At 42.2% G+C, this 12,224-nt stretch overlaps 2 protein-coding genes across 2 annotated transcripts; one reads left to right on the top strand and one right to left on the bottom strand.

Moving 5' to 3' along the window:
* The first annotated feature begins 274 nt into the window (after positions 1 to 274).
* fuom (fucose mutarotase) lies at positions 275 to 2,031 on the top strand. The gene is made up of 6 exons (XM_076742262.1): positions 275 to 803; positions 1,020 to 1,088; positions 1,183 to 1,253; positions 1,377 to 1,475; positions 1,576 to 1,649; positions 1,727 to 2,031. The coding sequence occupies exons 1-6, from the start codon at positions 719 to 721 to the stop codon at positions 1,791 to 1,793; spliced, it is 465 nt and encodes a 154-aa protein (XP_076598377.1). The 5' UTR covers positions 275 to 718; the 3' UTR covers positions 1,794 to 2,031.
* Position 2,032: 1 nt separating this feature from the next.
* LOC143327782 (uncharacterized) lies at positions 2,033 to 3,816 on the bottom strand. The gene is made up of 4 exons (XM_076742261.1): positions 3,568 to 3,816; positions 3,328 to 3,391; positions 3,126 to 3,163; positions 2,033 to 3,032 (listed from the first exon to the last, which is right to left on the bottom strand). The coding sequence occupies exons 1-4, from the start codon at positions 3,666 to 3,668 to the stop codon at positions 2,312 to 2,314; spliced, it is 924 nt and encodes a 307-aa protein (XP_076598376.1). The 5' UTR covers positions 3,669 to 3,816; the 3' UTR covers positions 2,033 to 2,311.
* Between the last annotated feature and the right edge of the window lie 8,408 nt (positions 3,817 to 12,224).

The raw sequence follows: 12,224 nt of genomic DNA, 5'->3' as shown, positions 1-12,224 counted from the left end.
GAGGAGAATATCAGCGGTCCAATAAAAAATAGTTTGTCGCTTCAGGTGATTCTCACGCACTAAGCCCACTCTGCGTAATATGTGGCGACAGGCTCGCAAATGAGCCAATGACGCCTTCTCATTGAAGAGAAACAAGCGCAGCTCTCCCACTAATTACAACAGCTACAGTCAGGGTAACGGTGAGTTGTATTTTTAATCACTTGTTCTTATTCGTTTCTATGCCGGTCCAGCAAGTTCTTGCTTTACGTGAAACCGGTCCGTGGCGCAAAAAAGGCATGAGAAGGCTGCGGTAGACAACTGTCTCTTTCCCAGGATGGCGAACCGACGCGCCTTCCTGTGCCTCTGTTTGGCTTACCGTGATAGTCTTACACTAACCTTAACCAATCCCATGGCGACGCCTAAACGCAGCTAAACCAGTCACCGAAAGCAAAGACTACTAGCCAATCAGAGTCAGGGTAGGGCGGGACGTGACTTCACCATCATTGGAATCGTTTAAAATCGTCGGAAAGACTCTTAAAAAACGACTGACAGACCCGAACACCGAATAGCACCGTAACACACACTTGAGACTCCACTCTCTGTCATTTTCTGACCTTCTGCCATTTTTTTTATCGGCTCGCATGTCTATCGGGCCTAAACGAATGCGGAAGTAAGCTGAAGTGACTCCTCTCACTTCGTTTCAACTCTGTCCAGGTCTCTCTTGTCTGTGGCTGCGAGCATGGTCGTACTGAAAGGAATCCCCTCTGTTTTATCACCCGAGCTACTGTATGCTCTCGCTAAAATGGGCCATGGGGATGAACTGGGTATGGTATTGATTACATTCACACAGGTCGCCTTTCTCGTAGGCTGTGCTAGCAGTGTTAGCCTACAGCGTCACTGTATTCCAAGTCCAAGTCAACAGCAGTGTAAAGAGCGTCAGAGCACGACTGATCGCACAGGATCATTAACCTGCAGCTGCAATTCACGCAAATGTAATTCACGCTGCCACTCACTGACTTAGCGTTTGTTTCTGTTTTCAGTTCTTGCTGATGCAAATTTTCCTGCATCTTCCATTTGTGCTTGTGGTCCAACAGAAATAAGAGCTGATGGTATGCACATAAATCTCTCAGTAATTAATCATCATGGGTGTGAGTGTGTGTACTGGTGCTGTTTAATGTTCCAGCTGTGGTGGTCTTTATGCAGGTTTGGGAATCCCACAGCTTTTGGAGGCCATTTTGAAGCTGTTGCCCCTGGATACCTACGTCCCCTCTCCAGTACAGGACCCCATAACTCTAAATCTTAATCCACTGAGTGATGTCTTAATGTGTACATTTCCCTGCAGGCTCCTTATCTTTTTAAATGTCATCTGCTGAATCTTTGCTCATCCATGTCCACAGGCTGCAGTCATGGATCTGGTAGACAGTGACAAACAGAGACGTTTAGCGGTCCCTGTGTGGGACACCTACACACAGCTCCTGGGTCAGGCTGGGTCCAAGGTACACCAGCATGTCCACCTCAATGATTAAATAATCCAGGAAGTAACACAAAAATAACTTTGATTTTTGACTTTCTGTGTTAATTTGTGTTTACACGTAGAGTCCTCTGGAGAAGGTGGAAAGGTTTGCTTTCTATGAACGAGCCAAGAAAGCCTACGCTGTTGTTGCAACAGGGTGCGTATTTTCTCTGCCTTTATTTGAATATTATAGCTGAATGTCTCAGTCACTGTCTGTCTGCTGTGTCTACACAGGGAGACCGCCCTGTATGGTAACCTGATACTGAAGAAGGGGGTCATCCCTGCTGAGCTGCTACAGTGATACACACACTTTAAAGAAATGACAAACGAATGATCAAATGTTGATTTCACAACTGATTTGAGAAGCTAATTTCAGTTTCCACTAGAAACTGAATCCACCATTTATTCTTGTTCATGTGTAATCAGTACTGTAAATATGATCTGAGTCATGGAGCAGAAATGATTGTTTGTTTGTTTTTTTGTAAATAAGCTCTGCTTTGTACGTACATGACAATAAATGAAACACATGTAGCCTTTGATGAGTGTGTTAAAGTGTCTTTATCATCCTGCTACATACAGTATGAGGGGCCTATTAATCAAAACAATGAAAACAATAGATTTAGTTTGATGATGTCATGAAGTAGTGTGGGATCATGGGCGTTGTATATGAGGTGATGTATTTTAATGTTGAAGTGGTACATATTATACATTTAGTGGGGTCATATGACACCTGATTTGTTTACCTGTTGCAGCTACAGTGTTATCAGCTATGTCTGATTTGAAATGACAAGAATCTACACAGGCTGAGTGGTTGAATGATCACTGGTGGTGGAGATGATCCCAATCTTCCTCTGGTTTGCTGTACGTCCTCTGAAACGGCACATCAAAAGGATCGGCCTCTTCAGTCTCACCTTGGTAAAGGACGGGCGGGACGGCGTCTTTGTGGTACAGACTGTCCCTGTCCTCCTCTGGTTCAAGGTGAATTCTGACCTCGCGCTCACCCCTGACCTCAAGTCCCTGCCGCTCCATCTGCACAGGCAAACGCTGGTCGTCACGATGGTACAGGTCGTCCTTATCCATCTCTGGTTCAGAGTGCACAGCGTGGACCTCTGCAGCAGCGTTGTATTCAGCCATTAGTGGGGCCTGATATTCGTTCAGCTCCTCCATCGCTTTGTGGTAGATGTCATCCTGGTCCTGCTCGGGTTCTTCTGAGGCCGTCTTACTGAAAACAGGGTGGTCGATGTCATCCTTATCCTCTTCTGGTTCCTGATTGTACTTCACGTTGGCATCTTCTGCGTGGACCTCGACAGCAGGGAGGGCACCGACCTTTTGGATCTGAACTTTGAGGATATCGGGCACTGAAGGGTGGTACAGCTCGTCCAGATCTTCTTCGGCCTCCAGGGGCCGGTTGTCCTGTCCGCTGCCCTTCATACTCTTCCAGATCATCATGCGAGGGTCGATGTCATAGTTAGTCTCATCCATGTCCTCTGGAGGCTCCACCTCCATTCCCCAGGACATCTTTCCATTCTCATCTATGGACCTGAAATAAAAATCGTGCAACCTCAGTCTGAATTTCCTCTGTCCAAGAGAAGATTATTCACTTTCATTTTAGCTGAAGGAAATTACAACTTACATAACAGCATCCTGGAATGCTTCATCTGTCAGTTTATTCTGAGACAAGAGCACAAATATTACATGACTGCTGTCCAAACACAAGCTAGTGACCATACAAACATGTTTGTCATTTTGAATTCAGCAGGAATAATTTATCATATGATTTGAAGCTGTAGAGTCTAATATTGTGGACGGCCAGAAGCAATATATACAGTACATACCCAGGGTTTATATGGCTTTGCTGTGATGCCAAATATCAGAGAAACACAAACGACAAGAGAAAACCTAAAAAAGAAGAGACTTAATGTCAAGATCTCAAGTCCTCGTGTGTGACAAACATTAGAAGAACAAAATGTAAAGTCAAAGACACAAAAAAAATGCAATCTAGACACTATTAAACATCCAAAACAGATTAACAACCACAGTCAGAAACCATTCAAAGAAATGAGTAGTTTTCTTACCTGAACATGGTGTTTGCTTTCAGCTCAACAGGTCTGAACAGCAAGAAATCTTTCACTGCAGTGGGAATAAAGGACCAAAGTTCCACCAATAAAGCAGTCATATTTTCTTGACCTTTGTATCCTCTGAATGCAGGAACGTCAGCTGTGAGTAATTCATCATTCTCTGTCTGGTCTGTGTTTGGCAAAGTGGCTCATCATAACCACATAACAGAGTCTCAGCCTGATTACAGTTAAATTCCTCATTCTCTCATCAAGTCTGCTGTGTGTGAATGTGCTGTGTCTATTTATACTCTGGTCAGAATAAGATTAATGTCACTGTTGTTTCAGTAAACCTCTGCTATTTTGCTGTGTTGTGATTAGAAAGTAAGTCTTGTGATGGATTTCTTGAATGCAGAGATACTGAAAAAAATAATGAATTCCACGCTGATCTAGTACACTTACAAGTGTTATGACTACATTTATTGTGATAAATCTCCCTTATCAGTAGTCAGTGATCCCAAGGTTATGGCTTTATAGCTGAGGTAGTGATATTTTATCTAGAGACAAACTTTATCATGCAGTAATGATAATGTTCCACTCCCATTACGGAGGTTGGCTCAATTTCCTGGGCTCCGTGTGACAACTGTACAATATAAATGCCATTTATTAATATTTATTGCATGTATGTGTAATAATTAAAACTTGCTTTCCACCATTTAGCAGAACAAAGATCACAGACTGCGTTTACAAGCACACTAATATTACATAATTATTCTGAATATGACAGTTTTCTTAAATATTCTTAATTTGACACAGGTCATGTAAACACCATATTTGGCTACTACTTTAAAACACTGTGACAGATGTGAATATCAGCAGGTTTTTGGAAATATATCACAAATATGACAACACCAGCCTTTTCAAGAATGAAAGAGACAGGCTGTGATCATTCGATCAATCCATCAGAGGACGCACGACTGCATGCGAATGGGAATATTATTATTATTGGAATATTTCATTTTCAGCCATTTAAACAGTTTAGAGGGAATATTGTCTTTTTCAAAACAAGAGCAAAACCTAGACGCGACGTGGACTCTGAAATACAGCAGTGAAATTTGCCATTCAGCACTTTGCTTCAAATGAGTGAAGCCAGTTTTTACAATGCGTGGTTGTACTTTACTTTAAGTCGCCTTCTGAGTGTCGATGAGCATTGCACAAACATGCAACGTAATGTAGTTGTAATCAGACATAAGGATGGTTTTAAGTGGTTATTAACGTATAGATTTTGCCAGCAGGTCTTATCAAGTCAGATTTTATATTGTACATTGTAGTTCTTCAGTATCTTGGATTATGTTTTTAGCCATGTTGGCAGCACGGCTCTTGGGAATGTTTGTTGATCCACCACTTTGGTTCATACTGAAATATCTCGACAATTACTGGATGAACTTGCATGGAATTTTTTTTATCATTAATTGTTCCCTGAGGATACTGACTTTGGTGGTCCCCTGACTTTTCCTCTATCGCCACCATCAGGTCAAAATGAGCAATTTATGACCAAATACCTGCAAAACTACAGACATCGCCGTCAGCCTCAGCTGTGCTTTGTGATTAGTGCTAATTAGGAAATGTTTGCAAGCTAATGGGATACATTAAGATGGTGCACATGGTCAACATCAGCGTGTCAGTATGCTGGTGAAAACATTTACCTCACTCAAACAATGGCATCACACAACTTTGCTTTACTGTTAATTAAGTGATTTAGGATTTATTAATATATTGACTGGCCACTTATTTATTCAGCAGAGGAGATGGTGTGCATATTGTATATAAATGTATATTATTTAAAGTTGTATCAAAAGGCAAGTCTTGCGTATGTATGATATTACTATGAAGCAACATTACTCCTCATGCTTGCCTTACTTTTACAGGAACTTTCTCAGACGCAGACAGACTCCCTCCTGCGCACAGCTTCAATCATTTAAAACAACTAATTACCCCTTGCACACACATCCACTGTAGGAGGACAGATTGGAGGCAGATGATCAGCCTGTGATCTTAGTGCCAGGCACAACGCTTCCTGAAGCAACTGTTGAGTATGTCAGCTCTAATTTACATCCACGTCGAGATCCTTATCACACTGTAAAACTCACTGTTTCAGAATAAATCAGCCTCAAATTTGATGTACAGAATAACATAACTCTCAGACTAAACATCTGCAAGTCGCAACACACAGCCATAAACTAATTTAATTTAATCTAACATAACGTATACACCCTTAAAAGAATGTGATTTCATCTCAGCTCAGTGTTTCAGCATCTGGCAGTCCCTCCCGCAAGCCTCTGTGAGACACCTCTTTCACTGTTCATGTAACAGCAGGAGTCATTAAGCTAACATATGGGTTAATAATATCTCATGACAACGGGATTCAGCCCATGTACACACACACACACACACACACACACACACACACACACACACTGTACAGTAGAACAGGAGCAGACAGACACAGCACACACTTCCTGCCCTGTTCAAGGGATGGCTCCACCGCGTCTGCTGGTTATCTGCCCTCTCTATCAGATCCATATGTACAAGTCCAATGTTACCCCTCCACTAGCCCCACTGTCGGGTCACAGTGGTCTCCTACCCGAAAAGGCTCTCCCCGAGCAAGCAAATGCCAGACATTTTAAAGATGAGAAATACTGACAAGGAAACGACTACTGTTTGCTTCTGCTTTTCCTACTGTATTCTGACTCCACATTTTTTCGCTTTCTTGCCAAGAGTAAGATGAGAAGATCGATACCGCTCTCATGCTAAATATGAAGCTACACGCAGCAGCTGGTTATCTTTTAGCATAAAGGCCGAGAGCCTGGCTCTGTCCAAAGGTAACCCCTGTAAAACCCACTAATTGTTGTTTTTACACTTTGGTTTTTGTCATTGTTAATTAGTGAACTGTAGAGAGGCTGGCTGGGCAGCTAATTTTGTTACCTTTGGACAGAGCCAGGCTACCCATTTTCAGTCTTTATGCAAAGCTAAGATAACCAGCTGTAGCTTCATATATACCATTTTGACAGTGGTATAAATCTTCTCATCTAACCCTCAGCAAGAAAGCAATAAAGCCTATTTGTCCTCATGAAAATACCCATAAAAACATCGCTGCCAGATTCATACTGGTGACGAACATACACCGGCTGTTAAACTGACACTGACGACAGAAGATGTGAGCCATTATGGAAATGCTCCGTTGGTCTCCCAGAAACCACAACCCTGGCAGAAGACATCCTGCTGCTCTAAGCCCTGAAAGTGAGGTTTGATGGATAAAGTGTGCTGAAGCTTCTACCGATCCACCCCCCGTGTTCTGCACACATGAGTGAAAGAGCTTTCATGTGAAGCCCAGAGGCCAAGCAGTTACCAGCACAGATTAACCGCACGACTCTGCTCCCTGAACTTCTGATGGTCCCACGGGCTTACAGGAAAACACGCTCCTCTGTGGTTTGAGCAGCCTCTGGTTGGCAGAGCGCTGCGGCTGAGCAAATGAGCTGATCTCCATCGTATCTCGGTCACTCCACGAAGGTGATGAAGTGTCAGAAGGTTTAAAAGCATATTAGTAGAAAAGTCAGGAACGGTTGTTTTTTCAGAGCAACACTGGCAAGTCTGTGTGAACCAGGAGCAAAATAAATTCACTTTAAATCATATGCATTCAGAGGAATTTTGAAATATACCTGTTTTTAATATTTTGCTAATGCACATAAGCCCAACCCAACGAAACAGCTAATTGTCGTTTTGTTTTTCGCACACATTAAGCATGAGTGTTCATTAGTGAGTTTAAGAGCGGTAGGTGGATTTTTATCTTTCCAGAGTTGATGCTAAGCTAAGCTATCCTGCAGCTGGTGTGGCATAATTTTGACAATACAGATATAAGAGTGGTATCGATGGTCTCATCTAACTCTCTGCAAGAAAACAAGTAGGTGTGCTGGCCGAAATGTCAAACGCTTACTTCATTTTGCAGCCACCCACTTACACTCATATTTGTCTCTTGGCTCAAAAAAGCAATGATTACACAATAAAAACATAACCTTCAATAAAAACACAGTGTGCAAATAAAAAAAAAGTATATATCAACATGAATGCTTTGATATGTTCACACATTAAAAATCATATCTGTGTGTTATTGTATCACATTGGGATGATATACGGCCCAGGAGTTTGTCTTTACCTGTCTTTGGTGGTGAAGAAGTTTATGTAGTATAATTATGAAGCCTGGAAGCAAAACAAGCAGGAGAGATGGTGGAATATTTCTTAATGAGCCTCTAACAACCACTCGGTTTCTCTTCTTCCCTCAAAATTGGCTGCAGGTGATGGGGGGGATAATAAACTGTATATATGTGGTGTGTACAAAGTATGCCCTGACACCTCTAGAGGCCATCAGAGGCTTGGTTTGATCTGCCAAGTGCATGAGCAAATATGTTTCCCTCCTCTGCTTGTATCCTGCTGCGGCTTAGGTGTGTGTGCTGCCGCATGCATCATGTGAACAACGAGCCTTTTAGAAAATATAAGGGCAAAAATAAAGACCAGAACGAATGGGAGTTGTCAGCAAGTAATGATTGCTGCCAATGAACTGTGAAACACACGCTCAGTCACACAATGCTATTGCACAAAATGCAAAGAGTGAGCCAAGAATAAATTGCCTGTCTGTAACTATTTAAATGCAGCATTAAGTCATGATTTATGCCTGTAAATCTAGGATGGAAAACATGCTCCAAATGTTGCAGCTTGCAGCAATTTATCAGGGAAACCACCAAAATGAATATTTGACTAAATTCCCATTTTAAAATAAATGATCTTGGCTTGGTTGTTGCGTGAGGTGTATGAGTGTGCGCGTGAGCATGGATGCATGTGCGCACAGTTCGGAGTAACACTTACTTACACACGTGCACAATGTGAAGTCAGATACAGCAGATTAATATGTCATTGCCACTGATGACAGCACATTATTCCAATTGCAAACTTTAAGTGCAGGATCTGATGTCCTGGCGCTGCCCCAAAACCAATAACTGCTTATTACTGCTAAGACTGAGGAATGCAGCCGTCATGTTTCTACTTGACTTAAAGTGGCATCTTCATCAAGACCTCTCTACTGGCAAAGAAACAAATAGAAAACAGAATATTTAATAGGCGACAATCAGCTGGAGACATCAGACTCCACGCTAAACCTCAACGCAAACTGTATCACTGTTTGAAATGTGATAATGAACATATTGTGCACCTGGTATGAAAACAGAGAAGTCACTCCTCCACACTAAAACAATCATCAGCACCAAACCCTCATCATCACCGTCATTACTATCAGTAAATCCCATAAAGGTCGTCCCGGAGCGCAGGGCTGTATTTGAGGCTAACCACCCCTCTGTCTTTACTCACAGTCTTCCGTCATATCCCCCACACTCACAACATTTAGGAAAGCTGGGGTTTTCTCAATAACTAAAATTAACTCAATGATCTACAATTAACTTAATTGATGCTTCACCAACACCCATTAAACACACATTAGGTATCTCACGGTGGAGTTTAACCGCACGAATTACAGGGCTGGGGGAAGGACCTCCATGGAAGTGTGGAGGCGAACATGAAATGTTGTGACGACGGTCTGGTGAACAGGGGAGCTGTCAGACTTATGAAGCGGCCGCAGAGAGAATTAGCGAACCATCTGCTCAACAGTTGCATGCAGGCGCTTCAGCTTTTAACACTGCCTTTAACAGGATTCAGTGCTAATGTTAATAAAACGTCTCCCCAATGAACAGGTGGGATTACAGGGGGGTGAAATGAGGGGAGTGATGAGCCAGTCAGTCTGAGGCCCGGAGCCACCTGACTATCTGGCTCCACAGGTTATGCCTGAGACAGCTTTGGAGCAAAACAGTAGCGCTGATGACAGCCAAGGCTGACAAAGAGAGGTGGACCAGGAGCCATGACAGACAGACAGACAGACAGACAGAGGAACTTTCCCCTCTGTCTGTGACATAACTGATTACGGAAGACTGGGAAGCTCTTTGTCTGTCGGAGAGGAGACGCAGAGGAATATGGTTGACCTTTTGGTCCAGGGCAGCTAATCCGTAAAGCCGATCTGAGTATCTGCGTGAAAGATGGCCTTTAGCGATGCTAGCTGCTTGAGGTGACACAAAGCCATGACACTGCTCCGACAGTATGTATCAACTGTGGAAATATTATATTAAAGACACAATAATGAGAGGGAAAGCTCAGGTGGTCCCTCTCTCTCTCTCACACACGCACATAAACATACCATACACCCTTATCCTCCCTCAATCACACCCCTCATAAACTCAGTAAACATGTGGGAGCTGTTAAAGTAAGTTTAATGGCTATTTACTGTGTTTTGGACGCTTCTCATTAAACACTTTTTCCACTCAAGGAGAACTAATGTTTTGGAAAACTCTGTTAAATGAAACACACATCATGCCAACACTTGGCACATGTGGCTCATTAATTAAATGAACTGCCCTCTGCAGGATAAACCGGGAACTGCAGAAACTTGACTACTGACACCTACAATAGTTGCACACATTTTGTTTTACCTTTATCTAATAATTGATTTTTTATTTTTTATTTTTTTTTTATTTTTATTTTTTTTTCCTCTTGGGGGCTGTGGAAACAAATAGTAAACACAATTCTGATACACCAGCACCTTTTAGGTTGATATTATGAACATATGAGCAAACAGCCACCCATGTATATCCAACAAACACTTAGCAGTATTAGCATTTGAGGTCATGTTTCTGGTCACCTGATGAATCTATGTACAATGTTCACTATTGCTTTAGCTCTGTTTCCACCCAACTTCTTATGGAAATCTGGCATGAGATGCTAAATGTTCCACACTAAAAGTCGCTAACTTTGTGTGTCTGCTGTTTGGTGCCGGGCAGGTAGCTTTTCTGCTGAAAACAGCTGCTCAGTGTAACTGAAAACGACATTAACCAAAAAAGAAAAGCCAGAAAACCAAAACAAAGAGCTCAAACTCGCTAAGTGGTCATGTCATCCACAATTAATATAAAAATATTGATTACAGCCACTTTTTGGCCACTTGGAGATACAAAGAAGAACAATGCTACATGTTTTAATTCAGCTTTTTCTAACATCTGAGAATAGTGACGGTTATGCCAGAGGGGGAAAAGGAGGCCTTGAGGGTGGAGTACATCAAAGAAGACAGAAGAGAAACAACTTCAGACTCCTCCCGCTCTTCTGCCTCCACCCTCTCCCCCTCCTGCTCCAGTCACTGAATGCCTCCTCACTGGAGTCCACTGCGGCCCTGGATGCCAGCTGGAGTACCCCTAACCTTTAACCTCTGACCCCCAGCGCCACAGAATTCATCACAGAGCCGTCAGCTCAGTGCGCTCAGCGGGGAGCACATCCTGTGAAGCACCGTCATGACGACAGAGGGGAGCGACAGTAATGAGTACAGGTGTTAACAGTGAGCACAGGTGTTACAGATGTTCTACACCGCCTGCACTGCTGCCCCTTCCCTTGATATCCACAGCACATTGTACCAATAAGATCTCAGAAATCCTCTCAGTGTCTGTCACGCTCTGAATTTGTGTCTGTGTATGTTTGCATGTCACGGTCCCATCTGTCCTGATGCTCCTGGGTTAAAGAGTGGATCCTGCTGTTCCTTGATGGAAAGCTGCCTGCTACAGAGAGATCCGGTTACAAGAGAGCAACGCTTTCATCCTTATTAAAGAAACATGTGCCTGCTCTGTGCAGTTATGTCGGCAGATGAAACTTTTTAGCCTCTCCTCCTCTTTTTTTTCTCTCAATACAAATAAGGATATTACACAGATATGATCAGTTGACGTTCATAAACTCCTTTATGAGAAACAGCAAGCTCAGTCTACGAGAATATGTTAAGATTATATATAATGAGAGACTGTTATGTGTATCTCAGTGAATGTGACTCATGTTTCCACTTTGTGCATCTTCATACTTCAAAAACAAATGGTTTCTTTGTTACACAGTGAGAGGGTAATTACAGACCCCCCTGGTGACGAAGAGTGACAAATCCAACTGATTCAATTAAAATAAATACTTAATCTTTGGTCTTCATCATTTAGCCGCAACTAATTGGAGCAGTGCTGTTAGGGCTGTTCTCATGTGCAGGCCTGGCATCCCAGCAAAGCTCATTCCCACCACAGAGGGACCAATTTGTCCTAAAATCTTGACCTCCCCAAAGATATAATATCTACAGTAGATTTTTCAGCACCTTACAGTTCAAAATTTTGTGAGTTTTGGGTGAGAGGGAAAATGATAATTAGTGTTATATATATTGTAAAGAAAAGCAATCATCTGTTTTTCTAGGCTGTCAAGATGGAGACAGGAGGTGGGCTCTAATGTTTAACCTTCTATTACGCTGGTCCGTTATTACAAATACAGAATTGTTTTATATTTTGTAATCAAAATCAATGTTTTCCAACAATATTATGTTATGTGAATTGCAAGGGCACATGAAAACAATGATAAATAAGATTTGTTAAACTAGACTTAAACTAGAAACTAGAAATTCTAATTTAATGTAACAAAAAAGTTGTCTTGCATTTTATGTGATGTTGTCAAACTCTAAGTATGTTTTTGACGGGTAAGTAAAAGGTGAATGTTGGGAACATTCAAGGTTAAAC

Source organism: Chaetodon auriga, chromosome 11 (assembly GCF_051107435.1).
Source record: "Chaetodon auriga isolate fChaAug3 chromosome 11, fChaAug3.hap1, whole genome shotgun sequence".
Classification (NCBI taxonomy): domain Eukaryota; kingdom Metazoa; phylum Chordata; class Actinopteri; order Chaetodontiformes; family Chaetodontidae; genus Chaetodon; species Chaetodon auriga.
Note: the sequence above shows the minus strand (reverse complement) of the source record. Positions and strands in the feature narration are given on the sequence as shown.

What these genes read in the sequence shown, in the direction of transcription:
- fuom (XM_076742262.1), top strand. Translation starts at nt 719, where the DNA reads ATGGTCGTACTGAAAGGAATCCCCTCTGTTTTATCACCCGAGCTACTG. An exon ending in AACAGAAATAAGAGCTGATG is followed by an intron (nt 1,089 to 1,182) that starts GTATGCACATAA and finishes GTCTTTATGCAG; the next exon opens with GTTTGGGAATCCCACAGCTT. An exon ending in ATACCTACGTCCCCTCTCCA is followed by an intron (nt 1,254 to 1,376) that starts GTACAGGACCCC and finishes CCATGTCCACAG; the next exon opens with GCTGCAGTCATGGATCTGGT.
- LOC143327782 (XM_076742261.1), bottom strand. Translation starts at nt 3,668, where the DNA reads ATGACTGCTTTATTGGTGGAACTTTGGTCCTTTATTCCCACTGCAGTG. An exon ending in CAAAGCCATATAAACCCTGG is followed by an intron (nt 3,164 to 3,327) that starts GTATGTACTGTA and finishes CTCTTGTCTCAG; the next exon opens with AATAAACTGACAGATGAAGC. An exon ending in GCATTCCAGGATGCTGTTAT is followed by an intron (nt 3,033 to 3,125) that starts GTAAGTTGTAAT and finishes TTTTTATTTCAG; the next exon opens with GTCCATAGATGAGAATGGAA.